At 40.2% G+C, this 20,346-nt stretch overlaps 2 protein-coding genes across 2 annotated transcripts; both read right to left on the bottom strand.

The window, feature by feature from the left end:
• Nucleotides 1–573: 573 nt before the first annotated feature.
• LOC129846169 (zinc finger protein 664-like) lies at nucleotides 574–7,907 on the bottom strand. Its single transcript, XM_055914129.1, has 2 exons — nucleotides 7,146–7,907; nucleotides 574–2,822 (listed from the first exon to the last, which is right to left on the bottom strand). Exons 1-2 carry the CDS (start codon nucleotides 7,546–7,548, stop codon nucleotides 2,029–2,031), a joined length of 1,197 nt encoding a protein of 398 aa, XP_055770104.1. The 5' UTR covers nucleotides 7,549–7,907; the 3' UTR covers nucleotides 574–2,028.
• Nucleotides 7,908–8,710: 803 nt separating this feature from the next.
• On the bottom strand, nucleotides 8,711–11,633 carry LOC129846170 (zinc finger protein 239-like). The gene is made up of 2 exons (XM_055914130.1): nucleotides 11,123–11,633; nucleotides 8,711–10,308 (listed from the first exon to the last, which is right to left on the bottom strand). Exons 1-2 carry the CDS (start codon nucleotides 11,394–11,396, stop codon nucleotides 9,785–9,787), a joined length of 798 nt encoding a protein of 265 aa, XP_055770105.1. The 5' UTR covers nucleotides 11,397–11,633; the 3' UTR covers nucleotides 8,711–9,784.
• Between the last annotated feature and the right edge of the window lie 8,713 nt (nucleotides 11,634–20,346).

The raw sequence follows: 20,346 nt of genomic DNA, 5'->3' as shown, positions 1-20,346 counted from the left end.
GGTAGCCTAGTGGTTAGAATGTTATGTAAGGATCAGACTGTATAGACTATATTACATGTATTTAGTGTATTATTGGGGTGGCAGGGTAGTGGTTAGAATGTTATGTAAGGATCAGACTGTATAGGCTATATTACATGTATTTAGTGTATTATTGAGGCGGCAGGGTAGCCTAGTGGTTAGAATGTTATGTAAGGATCAGACTGTATAGGCTATATTACATGTATTTAGTGTATTATTGGGGCGGCAGGGTAGCCTAGTGGTTAGAATGTTATGTAAGGATCAGACTGTATAGACTATATTACATGTATTTAGTGTATTATTGGGGCGGCAGGGTAGCCTAGTGGTTAGAATGTTATGTAAGGATCAGACTGTATAGGCTATATTACATGTATTTAGTGTATTATTGGGGCGGCAGGGTAGTGGTTAGAATGTTATGTAAGGATCAGACTGTATAGACTATATTACATGTATTTAGTGTATTATTGGGGCGGCAGGGTAGCCTAGTGGTTAGAATGTTATGTAAGGATCAGACTGTATAGGCTATATTACATGTATTTAGTGTATTATTGGGGCGGCAGGGTAGTGGTTAGAATGTTATGTAAGGATCAGACTGTATAGGCTATATTACATGTATATAGTGTATTATTGGGGCGGCAGGGTAGCCTAGTGGTTAGTATGTTATGTAAGGATCAGACTGTATAGACTATATTACATGTATTTAGTGTATTATTGGGGCGGCAGGGTAGTGGTTAGAATGTTATGTAAAGATCAAACTGTATAAAAGCCAAGTACTAAGAATGAAGAGTTAGTTCTTCCATGGAATTGCTTGGCTTTGTTACTGTTTGTAATAAAGTCTAATTGAATTCACAGGTTCCGGTATTGGTGAAATATTTGATTCAATATTTTCCACAACAGTTAATGTGTATAGACTGCAAGAACTTTGAAATTAAGTTGTTTTCAAGTCATCTTAACAACAACCCGAAAATAAATATTTAAAACTTTCAACTAAAACCAAACATATATTGAACGTCGGGTATAGTCTTCTTTTCAACGTCTTTTCAATTACATTTAGCTAGGTGGTATAGCCCAATGTCAAAACACAGTTTTAAAGTGTCCAAATCAATAACCAATATGCAGAAACCATTTGTGATATTGAAAACCTAAACATCAAATATACCATCTGCACAAACATCTGCAACAATAATCATATTACTTGTATTTTTTAAAACAAGCACCTTTTAAAATGCACAAGCACCAGAAACGCTGTTGTTTTGACAAGTAGCAATAAATCACTGATCAATTAGGGGGAAATCAGGTTGTACGTGCTGTTGAAACTAACACGACTAAACAAACACATGGAAATGGGAGATATATTTTACCTCACTGGTTAGAGGACAACCTGCAGAAGACAGTCAGCTACATTTTGATTCAAGTGGGTCACCAATGCTGTGAGTGTAACACAGCTCTTTTTTTGTTAGTCACTTTTTGTTAAATCACATAAATAGTCCTCTTTCAATTGAGAGCCTGGATTTTTCCCCTGATGAGGCTAATATCCATATCATGCTGAAATCAACTGAACAGGGGGCAAACGTTTAGTGTTCTACATTGTGACATTATTAAAATACTCCTACTACAATGTTAAAACATTCTACATTGTGACATTATTAAAATACTCCTACTACAATGTGAAAACAATCTACATTGTGACATCATTAAAATACTCCTACTACAATGTTAAAACATTCTACATTGTGACATCATTAAAATACTCCCTACTACAATGTGAAAACAATCTACATTGTGACATCATTAAAATACTCTTACTACAATGTTAAAACATTCTACATTGTGACATCATTAAAATACTCCTACTACAATGTGAAAACAATCTACATTGTGACATCATTAAAATACTCCTACTACAATGTGAAAACATTCTACATTGTGACATCATAAAAATACTCCTACTACAATGCTAAAACATTCTACATTGTGACATAATTTCATTGATATCATGAAACAACTCCTTCATGTATGTATTTTCTGATGTTTGATCAGAGATCTTTTATCAGAGTATCGCTTGTCACATTGATCACAGCTATGAGATTTCTCTCCTGGGTGTGTTCTCTGGTGTATAGTCAGATAGCTAGATGTAGTAAAGCTCTTCCCACATTGACCACAGCTATAAGATTTCTCTCCTGTGTGTGTTCTCTGGTGTACAATCAGATGGCTGGATGTAGTAAAACTCTTCCCACATTGTTCACAACTATACGGTTTCTCTCCTGTGTGTGTTCTCTGGTGTGATACCAGGTTGCTTGACTGAGTAAAACTCTTCCCACATTGATCACAGCTGTAAGGTTTCTCTCCTGAGTGTTTTCTCTGGTGCGATAAGAGGCTGCTTGACTGAGTAAAACTCTTCCCACATTGATCACAGCTATACGATTTGTCTCCTGTGTGTGTTCTCTGGTGTACAATCCGATGGCTAGATGTAGTAAAACTCTTTCCACATTGATCACAGCTATAAGGTTTCTCTCCAGTGTGAATTCTCATGTGTACTTTTAGTGAATTTGATCTTAAGTAACTCTTCCCACAATCAAAACAGTGATGAGATTTCTCTCCTGTGTGTACTCGCTGGTGTATTTTAAGTTCTGATGAAGATTTGCAACCTTTCCCACAGTCAGAGCAGCAGTGAGATTTCTTCCCTGTGGGTCTCCTCTGGTGTTTCTTGAGGTGATATGATCGGGAGGGACTCTTCTCTGCCTCGTCAGCTTCATGATGTTGTTGAGGCTCCCCAGAGGATCCACGATAGTCACGTCTTTCTCCTGTGTGAACAACAAGTCAGAGAGATGGTTAAAGGCCCACAACAGCAGAAATCCACTGTAAAAGGTGATGCCAACAGCATAGCCATGATATTGTACAACAATTGACGTCTGTAATGAATATTAAAATTATTTTACAATTGTCTTAAGACAGTCAAGTGAGCAACAACAGTTATATTAAATCAAATGTATTTATATAGCCCTTCTTACATTAGCTGATATCTCAAAGTGCAGTACAGAAACCCAGCCTAAAACCTCAAACAGCAAGCAATGCAGGTGTAGAAGCACGGTGGCTAGGAAAAACTCCCTAGAAAGGCCGAAACCTAGAGAGGAACCAGGCTATGAGGGTTGGCCAGTCCTCTTCTGGCTGTGCCGGGTGGAGATTATAACAGAACATGGCCAAGATGTTCAAATGTTCATAAATGACCCTGCATGGTCAAATAATAATAATCACAGTAGTAGTCGAGGGTGCAGCAAGTCAGCACCTCAGGAGTAAATGTCAGTTGGCTTTTCATAGCCGATCATTAAGAGTATCTCTACCGCTCCTGCGGTCTCTAGAGAGTTGAAAACAGCAGGTTTTAGTATTTGATTTTTTCCCGTCCTAGAACATATACAGCAACACCTCCCCCATTGGCATTCCTGTCTTTATGTAGATGTTATATCCCTGTATTGCTCCTGCTCTATCAAAGGAATGATCTAAGTGAGTGTCAGAGGTGGCCAGTATATGAATGTTATCCGATGTTAACAAGTTATTGATTTCATGAATCTTATTTCTAAGGCTACATATATGAATAAGGGCCATTCCTTGCTCTTTCCTGGGCAGCTGACTGAGAAAACAAATACAAATGAAAACATTGTTTGGCTACTAGTCAGTCATTTTAAAGAGCTGATTGGGTCTCTACTTGACACCAACAAACACCCCATAATATCTGTCCCTCTGTCCTTCCTCCATGGTGACAAACAGTTCAGCAGACTACTAGTCGGTCATTTTAAAGAGCTGATTGGGTCTCTACTTGACACCAACAAACACCCCATAATACCTGTCCCTCTGTCCTTCCTAAATGGTGACAAACAGTTCAGCAGACGTTTAGTCCTCCATAACTTGCTAGGAGACTATTGCAGCTCTGAGGGTGTAACATTTATTGTCAGGAGGGAGAGAGATGACTCAAGGACTAAACTATATAAAGTGGCATTATACGCCACCGGAGTTGTTCATCACATTTAACAAACCAATCATTGAAATCCCCTTATAGAAGGTCAAGTAAAAAACCAAACCAGTCCGGGCATCAATACTGGTATCTGGTAAAATACGGTATACCGCCCAGCCCCAAGCCTAGGTTAAAACTATCCTTTTGACCTTATGGATGGCCAGTCCTCGTATTCATAGTGTAGTGAATTCAGGGGGAAGCCCTGAGCTGAACTCAAACCTGGTCCAGCGACTGTAAATCAAGCAGACAGTAACATTATAAACGTATTCATAGTGTAGTGAATTCAGGGGGAAGCCCTGAGCTGAACTCAAACCTGGTCCAGCGACTGTAAATCAAGCAGACAGTAACATTATAAACGTATTCATTGTGTAGTGAATTCAGGGGGAAGCCCTGAGCTGAACTCAAACCTGGTCCAGCGACTGTAAATCAAGCAGACAGTAACATTATAAACGTATTCATAGTGTAGTGAATTCAGGGGGAAGCCCTGAGCTGAACTCAAACCTGGTCCAGCGACTGTAAATCAAGCAGACAGTAACATTATAAACGTATTCATAGTGTAGTGAATTCAGGGGGAAGCCCAGAGCTGAACTCAAACCTGGTCCAGCGACTGTAAATCAAGCAGACAGTAACATTATAAACATATTCATTGTGTAGTGAATTCAGGGGGAAGCCCTGAGCTGAACTCAAACCTGGTCCAGCGACTGTAAATCAAGCAGACAGTAACATTATAAACGTATTCATAGTGTAGTGAATTCAGGGGGAAGCCCTGAGCTGAACTCAAACCTGGTCCAGCGACTGTAAATCAAGCAGACAGTAACATTATAAACGTATTCATAGTGTAGTGAATTCAGGGGGAAGCCCAGAGCTGAACTCAAACCTGGTCCAGCGACTGTAAATCAAGCAGACAGTAACATTATAAACGTATTCATAGTGTAGTGAATTCAGGGGGAAGCCCTGAGCTGAACTCAAACCTGGTCCAGCGACTGTAAATCAAGCAGACAGTAACATTATAAACGTATTCATAGTGTAGTGAATTCAGGGGGAAGCCCTGAGCTGAACTCAAACCTGGTCCAGCGACTGTAAATCAAGCAGACAGTAACATTATAAACGTATTCATAGTGTAGTGAATTCAGGGGGAAGCCCTGAGCTGAACTCAAACCTGGTCCAGCGACTGTAAATCAAGCAGACAGTAACATTATAAACGTATTCATAGTGTAGTGAATTCAGGGGGAAGCCCTGAGCTGAACTCAAACCTGGTCCAGCGACTGTAAATCAAGCAGACAGTAACATTATAAACGTATTCATAGTGTAGTGAATTCAGGGGGAAGCCCTGAGCTGAACTCAAACCTGGTCCAGCGACTGTAAATCAAGCAGACAGTAACATTATAAACGTATTCATAGTGTAGTGAATTCAGGGGGAAGCCCTGAGCTGAACTCAAACCTGGTCCAGCGACTGTAAATCAAGCAGACAGTAACATTATAAACGTATTCATAGTGTAGTGAATTCAGGGGGAAGCCCTGAGCTGAACTCAAACCTGGTCCAGCGACTGTAAATCAAGCAGACAGTAACATTATAAACGTATTCATAGTGTAGTGAATTCAGGGGGAAGCCCTGAGCTGAACTCAAACCTGGTCCAGCGACTGTAAATCAAGCAGACAGTAACATTATAAACGTATTCATTGTGTAGTGAATTCAGGGGGAAGCCCTGAGCTGAACTCAAACCTGGTCCAGCGACTGTAAATCAAGCAGACAGTAACATTATAAACGTATTCATAGTGTAGTGAATTCAGGGGGAAGCCCTGAGCTGAACTCAAACCTGGTCCAGCGACTGTAAATCAAGCAGACAGTAACATTATAAACGTATTCATAGTGTAGTGAATTCAGGGGGAAGCCCTGAGCTGAACTCAAACCTGGTCCAGCGACTGTAAATCAAGCAGACAGTAACATTATAAACGTATTCATAGTGTAGTGAATTCAGGGGGAAGCCCTGAGCTGAACTCAAACCTGGTCCAGCGACTGTAAATCAAGCAGACAGTAACATTATAAACGTATTCATAGTGTAGTGAATTCAGGGGGAAGCCCTGAGCTGAACTCAAACCTGGTCCAGCGACTGTAAATCAAGCAGACAGTAACATTATAAACGTATTCATAGTGTAGTGAATTCAGGGGGAAGCCCTGAGCTGAACTCAAACCTGGTCCAGCGACTGTAAATCAAGCAGACAGTAACATTATAAACGTATTCATAGTGTAGTGAATTCAGGGGGAAGCCCTGAGCTGAACTCAAACCTGGTCCAGCGACTGTAAATCAAGCAGACAGTAACATTATAAACGTATTCATAGTGTAGTGAATTCAGGGGGAAGCCCAGAGCTGAACTCAAACCTGGTCCAGCGACTGTAAATCAAGCAGACAGTAACATTATAAACGTATTCATAGTGTAGTGAATTCAGGGGGAAGCCCAGAGCTGAACTCAAACCTGGTCCAGCGACTGTCAAGCCACCACTTTAGAACTGTTACAACAAGATGTCTGAACTTCTTGACGAGGTCGCTAGGTTTTGGGTTAAGGTTACTACAATAGCTTTCTCTATGAATGTGAGAGTGGTTACATTTCTCCAGCCCCCATCCCACAGCGGTTTACCAAACCAAGTCTCAGACAGGCATTTTGTTGCTGTTTAAATCCTAGGTTGTCCCTTTAAAAAAGCCAAATCAATCAACCAACCAATCTGCAGTACAAAACAATAACAAAGATGTCATTCCACCACTGTTTTGGTCATAAGATGATGGATGGGGCTGGAGAAATGTAACTACTCTCAAATTCATAGACAGACCTACGGATGCAAGGACTGACCATCCATGATATCAACATTATAGTTTTAACCATGTTGAAGCTATACAGTGTTGGTTTACTATGTTTCTAAACATTGGCGTAAAAAAAGCTTGTTTGGGGTTCTGATGGGGTACAACAGTTGAACTAAGCTCATGAGGCATGTGTTATATTCTTCAAGAATCAATGGCTATAAATAAATAATATAAATGTAGCAATTGCATATTTCCCCTTTAACACCACACATCAGTTCAACAACTGCAGTTTGTTCCTCTGGTTTTAAGACAGTACTTACTAGTGTTAATCACGGCCCGGTTTCTCAAAACCATCTTACGGCTAAGTTCACCGTCAGAACCATAGGAGGCCTTAAGATGCCTTTGGGAAACCGGGCCCAGATGTCCAGTTTCCTCCTCTTCGTCGTCCTCCTCCTTTTTCGATGTGACAGTCATCTCCCCATCCTCCTCTCTCTCCGCCCCCTCTTCTTTTACTGTAACATCCTCCTCCTCTTTCACTCTGAACGCGTCTTCCTTTTCTTCCACAGAAACGTCTTTCTCTTCTTCTTTCACGGTAACAGCCTCACCCTCTACTTGTTTTTGTATTGTAACATCCTTCTGTTCCTCCTCCTCTTTCAGGAGAGCTTCTTTCTCCGTCCAGAAGACCTCTTTTTTAGCAGGAGGAGAGTAGCTTAGTGAACTCATGGTCGGGGATGTTCGCTAGCTAGCATTAGCGACTAGCCTAGTTCTAAGCTAATTTAGCAAACCAGCTAGCTGACAAACAACGTAATTATATAATTAAATGGGCCAACAAGCACATACGACAGAAGTGTGTTTAAAACACAGCGACTAATATACACCAAAACAGTGTAAAGAGCGTGAATGTTGTAGCTATGTTTGCTAGAAAGCTACCGAGGTGTCTAACTGTTGTTGTTGAAGGAGCGTCCCGTCCACTAGATTATACGTCACACTGGCAGCATCGCCTGAACCTAAAAGACGCACATCGCCATCTGCTGCCTGGAGTGGGCAACGCAGTTGAGGAACCAAAAGCTTATTTTTCATGTATTTCATAAAAGTTGATTCTTATATTAAGTCGTTCAAATAAAAGCATGTGTTGATTGAGTCGTTTTTAATGAGTGCTAATTTAAAACAAACTTTAGACCCACTACATATTTACATTGAACCATATGGATCATTTTGACCCCAGAAGCATATCTTTAATCAGAGCCAAAATGTGGTTTATTCAATTCTTCATGACTTTATCAATCAACTTGTTCTTAATACATCTAAATCATGGTTTAGTGTTTCTGTATCAATATGGACTTTTAACAAACTCAAATCCTTTGGAGTAATTTTGACTCCAGCCAAAAACCGCTTCGATAAATAGGACGTTTATTTTCAAATCAAAATCAAATCACATTTTATTGGTCACATACACGTGTTTAGCAAATGTTATTGCGGGTGTAGCAAAATGCTTGTGGTTCTAGCTCCGACAGTGCAGTAATATCTAACAATTTCACAACATATACCCAATACACACAAATCAAAGTATTTGAATGTAGGTTTCTCTGTAGACATGATCCATCCCACCAGAGGGTGGAGGGGCACCTATATCAGTGGTTTTGACCAGATAGACACCTGCAGACACACAGTATAGTGCCTCCCATGTACTCTCCTAAGATTGGACTTTTCTATACCACGTATCACGTGACTGTTTACAAAACTGCCAATGGTAGAAAACACTGCCAGTGTAATACAGTGCATTCGTTAAGTATTCAGACCCCTTCACTTTTTCCACATTTAGTTACATTACAGCCTCATTCTAAAATTGAAGATTTCTTTCAAAAAATTCGAAAAAAAATAAATAAATAGGAATCATTTCCCCCCCTCATCAATCTACACACAATACCCCATAATGACATCACAATACCCCATAATGACAAACCAAAAACAGGTTTTTAAACATTTTTGCAAATGTATTTACTTAAGTATTCAGACCCTTTGCTTTGAGACTCGAAATTGACCTCAGATGCATCCTGATGCCATTGATCATCCTTGAGATGTTTCTACAACTTGATTGGAGTCCACCTGTGGTAAATTCAATTGATTAGACATGATTTGGAAAGGCACACACCTGTCTATATAAGGTCCCACAGTTGACAGTGCATGTCAGAGCAAAAACCAAGCCATGAGGTCAAAGGAATTGTCCGTAGAGCTCTGAGACAGGATTGTGTCGAGGCACAGATCTGGGGAAAGGTACCAAAAAATGTCTGCAGCATTGACGGTCCCCAAGAACACAGTGGCCGCCATCATTCTTAAATGGAAGAAGTTTGGAACCACCAATACTCTTTCTAGAGCTGGCCGCCCGGCCAAACTGATGAATCGGGGGAGAAGGGCCTTGGTCAGGGAGGTGAACAAGAACCCGATGTTCACTCTGACAGAGCTCCAGATTTCCTCTGTGGAGACGGGAGAACCTTCCAGAAGGACAACCATCTCTGCAGCACTCCACCAATCAGGCCTTAATGTAGCAATGATTAAATTGTCAACATTTATTTCAATGGACAATTCTGTGAACTGTTCTGTGAAAGGTGTCGGCTAGAGATGACTTGCAGGGGTTTGTAGTCTTGCATGTCGTCTACTTTGATGCTAATTAGCATTTTCAAATCCGAGAGTAAAGAAGACAAATATATTGATAAAAGTGTTTGTATTTAGTATAGATCCCATTAGTTCCTGACAAGGCAGCAGCTACTCTTCCTGGGGTTTATTATGGATCCCAATTAGTTCCTGCCAAGGCAGCAGCTCCTCTTCCTGGGGTCCAGCAAAATTAAAGGCAGTTATACAATTTTAAAAACATTACAATAAATTCACAAAAAAATAGTGCACTAACATTACACAAAGTGAACTCAAGTCTGACAGCCCAAACAAAAACACACATTCTCAGTCAAAAACACAAGTCAGAACACAGCCTCTCGATTCTCTCATGTGTTTTCAGGTTCTCTGACTGGGAAAAGGTCTTTCCACAATGAGAGCAGTGGTATGTCTTCTCCTCCTGTGTATTTGTATGTATTCTTTCATGCTCTTTCAGGTACCTTAACCGGGTAAATCTCTCTCCACACTGGGAGCAGCGGTACATCTTCTTACCTGTGTGTGTCCTCTCGTGTTTGTTCAGGTTTCCTACCTGGCCAAAACTCTTTCCACAATGGGAACATTGGAAAAGCTTTTCCCCTGTGTGTCCCCTCTCATGCGTTTGCAGGCTCCCTAACTGGGTAAACGTCATTCCACATTGGGAACAGTGGTAAGGCTTTTCTCCAGTGTGTATTCTCTTATGTGTTCTCAGGCTCCCTAACTGAGTAAAACTCTTTCCACACTGGGAGCAGTGATGTCGTCCTGCTGGTTTGGACGTCTCGGGGTCTGGTTTCCCTGAAGGACTCTTCCTGCTGTCAGAAGGAGAGTCTGATCTCTCTCCTGTCAACGACAAACAGATTATTTAATTAGAGACCTGAATGAAACCGCCACATGATAAAACTTCCTATGACGTATAATCTAGACTAGATCCCTCAATCACCTGAAGTCAGTTTTCACAAGTATTATTAAAGCGACTACAAAATGCAGGTCTTTGTGTGGTTCTTAGTCAGAGAGGCCGTCAGTCAGTATGGTACTCCCAGTTGTTTGTTGCCACAAAGTTGGAAGCACAGAATGGTCTAGAATGTCATTGTATGCTGTAGCGTTTACACCAGTCCAGCCTACGCTTGGCACTCTAGCAATGATAAAGTACTTTATGATAACGCGGAAATTAAATAAACCATTTGGTATCATTTTTATTATGGAAGATTGAATAAGTGTGCTTCAAACGGTTTGCTTGGAATGATTTGTAGCGTCTCGACTATCTGTGCATGAGTCCATTCAACTCAGTTTCCCTGCCTGAAAAAAAAGTGTATTCGCGCACGCAAACTCAGGAAGAAACTGACCGCATTTTTGCGACTGTCGGCTCACTTGACGGCAGTCAACAGTGGGCTAGGAATCGCCTCCAGTTTAGCACCATGGAATTGCAGTATTGAATGAAGGCAAGTCCATTCCGTAAGACATTTAAGTTGTGATTTTGCGTGCAAATCCATTGTTAAAGTTTTGTTGTTGGCCAGCTTGTTGATGGTATTCACATCTTACAGTGTAGCTGTATCAATTCCTACATTAATAAACGGCATTTAAGCTCAGAACTTGAGTAGAATGCCGTTTTAAAACCACGCATCAGTTCAAAAAGTATTTTCAAGACAGGACTTACTGGTGTTACTCAGATCTTCTGTCTCCTCCTCCTCTTCTTCTTCCCTCTCCTCCTCCTTCAATATGACAGTTATCTCTCCTTCATTCACTCCAGAAAAAGTATAATCGTTTTCTTCCCCTTCTTCCTCTGTAACAGCCTCACCCTCTACTTCTTCGTTTACTGTGACATCCTCCTCTTCATTCTCCTCTTTCACGACAACGTTCAGCCAAATACCTTCTTTCTCCTTCCAGCAGACCTCTTTTTTAGCAGGAGGGCAGTAGCTTGCTGAGCTCATGGTCGGGGATGTTAGCCAGCTAACCTAGCTAGTTAGCGACTAGTCTAGTGATAGGCTCATTTATCAGGCCAGCTACCGTTACCTGACTAAACGGAAATATGACATTAAATGGGGAAACTAGTTAAAAGACAGAATTATGTTTCACATACAGAGGTAAATTTACACCGAAGCAGTCTGAACAGCTTGAATGTTACCGCTAGGAAGCTACCGAGGTGGCTGACTAGATGTTGTTGAAGAGGCGTCCCGTCCACTACATTATACGTCACTCTGATAGCATCGCATGAAAAACGTATATCGCCATCTGTTGACTGGAGTGGTTAACGCAGATAAATGTAATAGTCAGACGACTACAGATTTGTAATAAGTATGAATTTAAAACCTACTTCCACATTCTACCAACCCAACAGATGTTTCTACTACAGGGAATATTAACCAATGAGGTGGGTCTTTACACATTCTACCAACCCAACAGATGTTACTACTACAGGGAATATTAACCAATGAGGAGGGTCTTTACACATTCTACCAACCCAACAGATGTTTCTACTACAGGGAATATTAACCAATGAGGTGGGTCTTTACACATTCTACCAACCCAACAGATGTTTCTACTACAGTGAATATTAACCAATGAGGAGGGTCTTTACACATTCTACCAACCCAACAGATGTTTCTACTACAGTGAATATTAACCAATGAGGTGGGTCTTTACACATTCTACCAACCCAACAGATGTTTCTACTACAGTGAATATTAACCAATGAGGTGGGTCTTTACACATTCTACCAACCCAACAGATGTTACTACTACAGGGACTATTAACCAATGAGATGGGTCTTTACACATTCTACCAACCCAACAGATGTTACTACTACAGGGAATATTAACCAATGAGGTGGGTCTTTACACATTCTACCAACCCAACAGATGTTACTACTACAGGGAATATTAACCAATGAGGTGGGTCTTTACACATTCTACCAACCCAACAGATGTTACTACTACAGGGAATATTAACCAATGAGGTGGGTCTTTACACATTCTACCAACCCAACAGATGTTTCTACTACAGTGAATATTAACCAATGAGGTGGGTCTTTACACATTCTACCAACCCAACAGATGTTACTACTACAGGGAATATTAACCAATGAGGAGGGTCTTTACACATTCTACCAACCCAACAGATGTTACTACTACAGGGAATATTAACCAATGAGGTGGGTCTTTACACATTCTACCAACCCAACAGATGTTACTACTACAGGGAATATTAACCAATGAGGAGGGTCTTTACACATTCTACCAACCCAACAGATGTTACTACTACAGGGAATATTAACCAATGAGGTGGGTCTTTACACATTCTACCAACCCAACAGATGTTACTACTACAGGGAATATTAACCAATGAGGTGGGTCTTTACACATTCTACCAACCCAACAGATGTTACTACTACAGTGAATATTAACCAATGAGGAGGGTCTTTACACATTCTACCAACCAACAGATGTTACTACTACAGTGAATATTAACCAATGAGGTGGGTCTTTACACATTCTACCAACCAACAGATGTTTCTACTACAGTGAATATTAACCAATGAGGTGGGTCTTTACACATTCTACCAACCCAACAGATGTTACTACTACAGTGAATATTAACCAATGAGGAGGGTCTTTACAAATTCTACCAACCCAACAGATGTTACTACTACAGGGAATATTAACCAATGAGGTGGGTCTTTACACATTCTACCAACCCAACAGATGTTACTACTACAGGGAATATTAACCAATGAGGTGGGTCTTTACACATTCTACCAACCCAACAGATGTTACTACTACAGGGAATATTAACCAATGAGGAGGGTCTTTACACATTCTACCAACCCAACAGATGTTACTACTACAGGGAATATTAACCAATGAGGTGGGTCTTTACACATTCTACCAACCCAACAGATGTTACTACTACAGGGAATATTAACCAATGAGGTGGGTCTTTACACATTCTACCAACCAACAGATGTTTCTACTACAGTGAATATTAACCAATGAGGTGGGTCTTTACACATTCTACCAACCCAACAGATGTTACTACTACAGGGAATATTAACCAATGAGGAGGGTCTTTACACATTCTACCAACCCAACAGATGTTTATACTACAGTGAATATTAACCAATGAGGAGGGTCTTTACACATTCTACCAACCCAACAGATGTTACTACTACAGTGAATATTAACCAATGAGGTGGGTCTTTACACATTCTACCAACCCAACAGATGTTACTACTACAGTGAATATTAACCAATGAGGTGGGTCTTTACACATTCTACCAACCCAACAGATGTTACTACTACAGTGAATATTAACCAATGAGGAGGGTCTTTACACATTCTACCACCCCAACAGATGTTACTACTACAGGGAATATTAACAAATGAGGTGGGTCTTTACACATTCTACCAACAGATGTTACTACTACAGAGAATATTAACCAATGAGGTGGGTCTTTACACATTCTACCAACCCAACAGATGTTACTACTACAGGGAATATTAACCAATGAGGTGGGTCTTTCCACATTCTACCAACCCAACAGATGTTACTACTACAGGGAATATTAACCAATGAGGAGGGTCTTTACACATTCTACCAACCCAACAGATGTTACTACTACAGGGAATATTAACCAATGAGGTGGGTCTTTACACATTCTACCAACCCAACAGATGTTTCTACTACAGTGAATATTAACCAATGAGGTGGGTCTTTACACATTCTACCAACCCAACAGATGTTACTACTACAGGGAATATTAACCAATGAGGTGGGTCTTTACACATTCTACCAACAGATGTTTCTACTACAGGGAATATTAACCAATGAGGTGGGTCTTTCCACATTCTACCAACCCAACAGATGTTACTACTACAGTGAATATTAACCAATGAGGTGGGTCTTTACACATTCTACCAACAGATGTTACTACTACAGGGAATATTAACCAATGAGGAGGGTCTTTACACATTCTACCAACCCAACAGATGTTACTACTACAGGGAATATTAACCAATGAGGAGGGTCTTTACACATTCTACCAACCCAACAGATGTTACTACTACAGTGAATATTAACCAATGAGGAGGGTCTTTACACATTCTACCAACCCAACAGATGTTTCTACTACAGTGAATATTAACCAATGAGGTGGGTCTTTACACATTCTACCAACCCAACAGATGTTTCTACTACAGGGAATATTAACCAATGAGGTGGGTCTTTACACATTCTACCAACCCAACAGATGTTACTACTACAGGGAATATTAACCAATGAGGTGGGTCTTTACACATTCTACCAACCAACAGATGTTACTACTACAGGGAATATTAACCAATGAGGAGGGTCTTTACACATTCTACCAACCCAACAGATGTTACTACTACAGTGAATATTAACCAATGAGGTGGGTCTTTACACATTCTACCAACCCAACAGATGTTACTACTACAGTGAATATTAACCAATGAGGTGGGTCTTTACACATTCTACCAACCCAACAGATGTTACTACTACAGTGAATATTAACCAATGAGGAGGGTCTTTACACATTCTACCACCCCAACAGATGTTACTACTACAGGGAATATTAACCAATGAGGTGGGTCTTTACACATTCTACCAACAGATGTTACTACTACAGAGAATATTAACCAATGAGGTGGGTCTTTACACATTCTACCAACCCAACAGATGTTACTACTACAGGGAATATTAACCAATGAGGTGGGTCTTTCCACATTCTACCAACCCAACAGATGTTACTACTACAGGGAATATTAACCAATGAGGAGGGTCTTTACACATTCTACCAACCCAACAGATGTTACTACTACAGGGAATATTAACCAATGAGGTGGGTCTTTACACATTCTACCAACCCAACAGATGTTTCTACTACAGTGAATATTAACCAATGAGGTGGGTCTTTACACATTCTACCAACCCAACAGATGTTACTACTACAGGGAATATTAACCAATGAGGTGGGTCTTTACACATTCTACCAACAGATGTTTCTACTACAGGGAATATTAACCAATGAGGTGGGTCTTTCCACATTCTACCAACCCAACAGATGTTACTACTACAGTGAATATTAACCAATGAGGTGGGTCTTTACACATTCTACCAACAGATGTTACTACTACAGGGAATATTAACCAATGAGGAGGGTCTTTACACATTCTACCAACCCAACAGATGTTACTACTACAGGGAATATTAACCAATGAGGAGGGTCTTTACACATTCTACCAACCCAACAGATGTTACTACTACAGTGAATATTAACCAATGAGGAGGGTCTTTACACATTCTACCAACCCAACAGATGTTTCTACTACAGTGAATATTAACCAATGAGGTGGGTCTTTACACATTCTACCAACCCAACAGATGTTTCTACTACAGGGAATATTAACCAATGAGGTGGGTCTTTACACATTCTACCAACCCAACAGATGTTACTACTACAGGGAATATTAACCAATGAGGTGGGTCTTTACACATTCTACCAACCAACAGATGTTACTACTACAGGGAATATTAACCAATGAGGAGGGTCTTTACACATTCTACCAACCCAACAGATGTTACTACTACAGTGAATATTAACCAATGAGGAGGGTCTTTACACATTCTACCAACAGATGTTTCTACTACAGGGAATATTAACCAATGAGGTGGGTCTTTACACATTCTACCAACAGATGTTACTACTACAGGGAATATTAACCAATGAGGTGGGTCTTTACACATTCTACCAACCAACAGATGTTTCTACTACAGTGAATATTAACCAATGAGGTGGGTCTTTACACATTCTACCAACCCAACAGATGTTACTACTACAGGGAATATTAACCAATGAGGTGGGTCTTTACACATTCTACCAACCAACAGATGTTTCTACTACAGGGAATATTAACCAATGAGGTGGGTCTTTACACATTCTACCAACCCAACAGATGTTACTACTACAGTGAATATTAACCAATGAGGTGGGTCTTTACACATTCTACCAACCAACAGATGTTACTACTACAGGGAATATTAACCAATGAGGTGGGTCTTTACACATTCTACCAACCCAACAGATGTTACTACTACAGTGAATATTAACCAATGAGGAGGGTCTTTACACATTCTACCAACCAACAGATGTTACTACTACAGGGAATATTAACCAATGAGGAGGGTCTTTACACATTCTACCAACCCAACAGATGTTACTACTACAGGGAATATTAACCAATGAGGTGGGTCTTTACACATTCTACCAACCAACAGATGTTACTACTACAGGGAATATTAACCAATGAGGAGGGTCTTTACACATTCTACCAACCCAACAGATGTTACTACTACAGTGAATATTAACCAATGAGGAGGGTCTTTACACATTCTACCAACCCAACAGATGTTTCTACTACAGGGAATATTAACCAATGAGGTGGGTCTTTACACATTCTACCAACCAACAGATGTTACTACTACAGGGAATATTAACCAATGAGGAGGGTCTTTACACATTCTACCAACCCAACAGATGTTTCTACTACAGGGAATATTAACCAATGAGGTGGGTCTTTACACATTCTACCAACCCAACAGATGTTACTACTACAGGGAATATTAACCAATGAGGTGGGTCTTTACACATTCTACCAACCCAACAGACGTTTCTACTACAGGGAATATTAACCAATGAGGTGGGTCTTTACACATTCTACCAACCCAACAGATGTTTCTACTACAGGGAATATTAACCAATGAGGTGGGTCTTTACACATTCTACCAACCCAACAGATGTTACTACTACAGTGAATATTAACCAATGAGGTGGGTCTTTACACATTCTACCAACCAACAGATGTTACTACTACAGGGAATATTAACCAATGAGGAGGGTCTTTACACATTCTACCAACCCAACAGATGTTACTACTACAGTGAATATTAACCAATGAGGTGGGTCTTTACACATTCTACCAACCCAACAGATGTTACTACTACAGGGAATATTAACCAATGAGGTGGGTCTTTACACATTCTACCAACAGATGTTACTACTACAGTGAATATTAACCAATGAGGAGGGTCTTTACACATTCTACCAACCCAACAGACGTTTCTACTACAGGGAATATTAACCAATGAGGTGGGTCTTTACACATTCTACCAACCCAACAGATGTTACTACTACAGTGAATATTAACCAATGAGGTGGGTCTTTACACATTCTACCAACCCAACAGACGTTTCTACTACAGGGAATATTAACCAATGAGGTGGGTCTTTACACATTCTACCAACCCAACAGACGTTTCTACTACAGGGAATATTAACCAATGAGGTGGGTCTTTACACATTCTACCAACCCAACAGACGTTTCTACTACAGGGAATATTAACCAATGAGGTGGGTCTTTACACATTCTACCAACCCAACAGACGTTTCTACTACAGGGAATATTAACCAATGAGGTGGGTCTTTCCACATTCTACCAACCAACAGATGTTACTACTACAGGGAATATTAACCAATGAGGAGGGTCTTTACATATTCTACCAACCCAACAGATGTTACTACTACAGGGAATATTAACCAATGAGGTGGGTCTTTACACATTCTACCAACCCAACAGATGTTACTACTACAGTGAATATTAACCAATGAGGTGGGTCTTTACACATTCTACCAACCCAACAGACGTTTCTACTACAGTGAATATTAACCAATGAGGTGGGTCTTTACACATTCTACCAACCCAACAGATGTTACTACTACAGGGAATATTAACCAATGAGGTGGGTCTTTACACATTCTACCAACCCAACAGATGTTTCTACTACAGTGAATATTAACCAATGAGGTGGGTCTTTACACATTCTACCAACCCAACAGATGTTACTACTACAGGGAATATTAACCAATGAGGTGGGTCTTTACACATTCTACCAACCCAACAGATGTTTCTACTACAGTGAATATTAACCAATGAGGTGGGTCTTTACACATTCTACCAACCCAACAGATGTTACTACTACAGGGAATATTAACCAATGAGGTGGGTCTTTACACATTCTACCAACCCAACAGATGTTACTACTACAGTGAATATTAACCAATGAGGTGGGTCTTTACACATTCTACCAACCCAACAGATGTTACTACTACAGGGAATATTAACCAATGAGGTGGGTCTTTACACATTCTACCAACCCAACAGATGTTACTACTACAGGGAATATTAACCAATGAGGAGGGTCTTTACACATTCTACCAACCAACAGATGTTTCTACTACAGTGAATATTAACCAATGAGGTGGGTCTTTACACATTCTACCAACCCAACAGATGTTACTACTACAGTGAATATTAACCAATGAGGTGGGTCTTTACACATTCTACCAACAGATGTTTCTACTACAGGGAATATTAACCAATGAGGTGGGTCTTTACACATTCTACCAACCAACAGATGTTACTACTACAGGGAATATTAACCAATGAGGAGGGTCTTTACACATTCTACCAACCCAACAGATGTTACTACAACAGTGAATATTAACCAATGAGGTGGGTCTTTACACATTCTACCAACCCAACAGATGTTACTACTACAGGGAATATTAACCAATGAGGAGGGTCTTTACACATTCTACCAACCCAACAGATGTTACTACTACAGTGAATATTAACCAATGAGGTGGGTCTTTACACATTCTACCAACCCAACAGATGTTACTACAACAGTGAATATTAACCAATGAGGTGGGTCTTTACACATTCTACCAACCCAACAGATGTTACTACTACAGTGAATATTAACCAATGAGGTGGGTCTTTACACATTCTACCAACCAACAGATGTTACTACTACAGGGAATATTAACCAATGAGGTGGGTCTTTACACATTCTACCAACCCAACAGATGTTACTACTACAGTGAATATTAACCAATGAGGTGGGTCTTTACACATTCTACCAACCAACAGATGTTACTACTACAGGGAATATTAACCAATGAGGTGGGTCTTTACACATTCTACCAACCAACAGATGTTACTACTACAGGGAATATTAACCAATGAGGAGGGTCTTTACACATTCTACCAACCAACAGATGTTACTACTACAGGGAATATTAACCAATGAGGTGGGTCTTTACACATTCTACCAACCCAACAGATGTTACTACTACAGGGAATATTAACCAATGAGGAGGGTCTTTACACATTCTACCAACCCAACAGATGTTTCTACTACAGTGAATATTAACCAATGAGGAGGGTCTTTACACATTCTACCAACCAACAGATGTTACTACTACAGTGAATATTAACCAATGAGGAGGGTCTTTACACATTCTACCAACCCAACAGATGTTACTACTACAGTGAATATTAACCAATGAGGTGGGTCTTTACACATTCTACCAACCAACAGATGTTTCTACTACAGTGAATATTAACCAATGAGGTGGGTCTTTACACATTCTACCAACCCAACAGATGTTACTACTACAGGGAATATTAACCAATGAGGAGGGTCTTTACACATTCTACCAACCAACAGATGTTACTACTACAGTGAATATTAACCAATGAGGAGGGTCTTTACACATTCTACCAACCCAACAGATGTGTCTACTACAGTGAATATTAACCAATGAGGTGGGTCTTTACACATTCTACCAACCCAACAGATGTTACTACTACAGTGAATATTAACCAATGAGGAGGGTCTTTACACATTCTACCAACCAACAGATGTTACTACTACAGGGAATATTAACCAATGAGGAGGGTCTTTACACATTCTACCAACCCAACAGATGTTACTACTACAGGGAATATTAACCAATGAGGTG

The sequence above is a fragment of the Salvelinus fontinalis genome, unplaced genomic scaffold, assembly GCF_029448725.1.
Source record: "Salvelinus fontinalis isolate EN_2023a unplaced genomic scaffold, ASM2944872v1 scaffold_0463, whole genome shotgun sequence".
Classification (NCBI taxonomy): Eukaryota; Metazoa; Chordata; class Actinopteri; order Salmoniformes; family Salmonidae; genus Salvelinus; species Salvelinus fontinalis.
Note: the sequence above shows the minus strand (reverse complement) of the source record. Positions and strands in the feature narration are given on the sequence as shown.

Bases quoted from the DNA above. Each gene is read 5' to 3' on its own strand.
- LOC129846170 (XM_055914130.1), bottom strand. From the start codon at position 11,396: ATGAGCTCAGCAAGCTACTGCCCTCCTGCTAAAAAAGAGGTCTGCTGG. The intron at 10,309-11,122 runs GTAAGTCCTGTC...TGTCGTTGACAG, and splicing joins AGAAGATCTGAGTAACACCA to GAGAGAGATCAGACTCTCCT.
- LOC129846169 (XM_055914129.1), bottom strand. From the start codon at position 7,548: ATGAGTTCACTAAGCTACTCTCCTCCTGCTAAAAAAGAGGTCTTCTGG. The intron at 2,823-7,145 runs GTAAGTACTGTC...TTGTTCACACAG, and splicing joins CCGGGCCGTGATTAACACTA to GAGAAAGACGTGACTATCGT.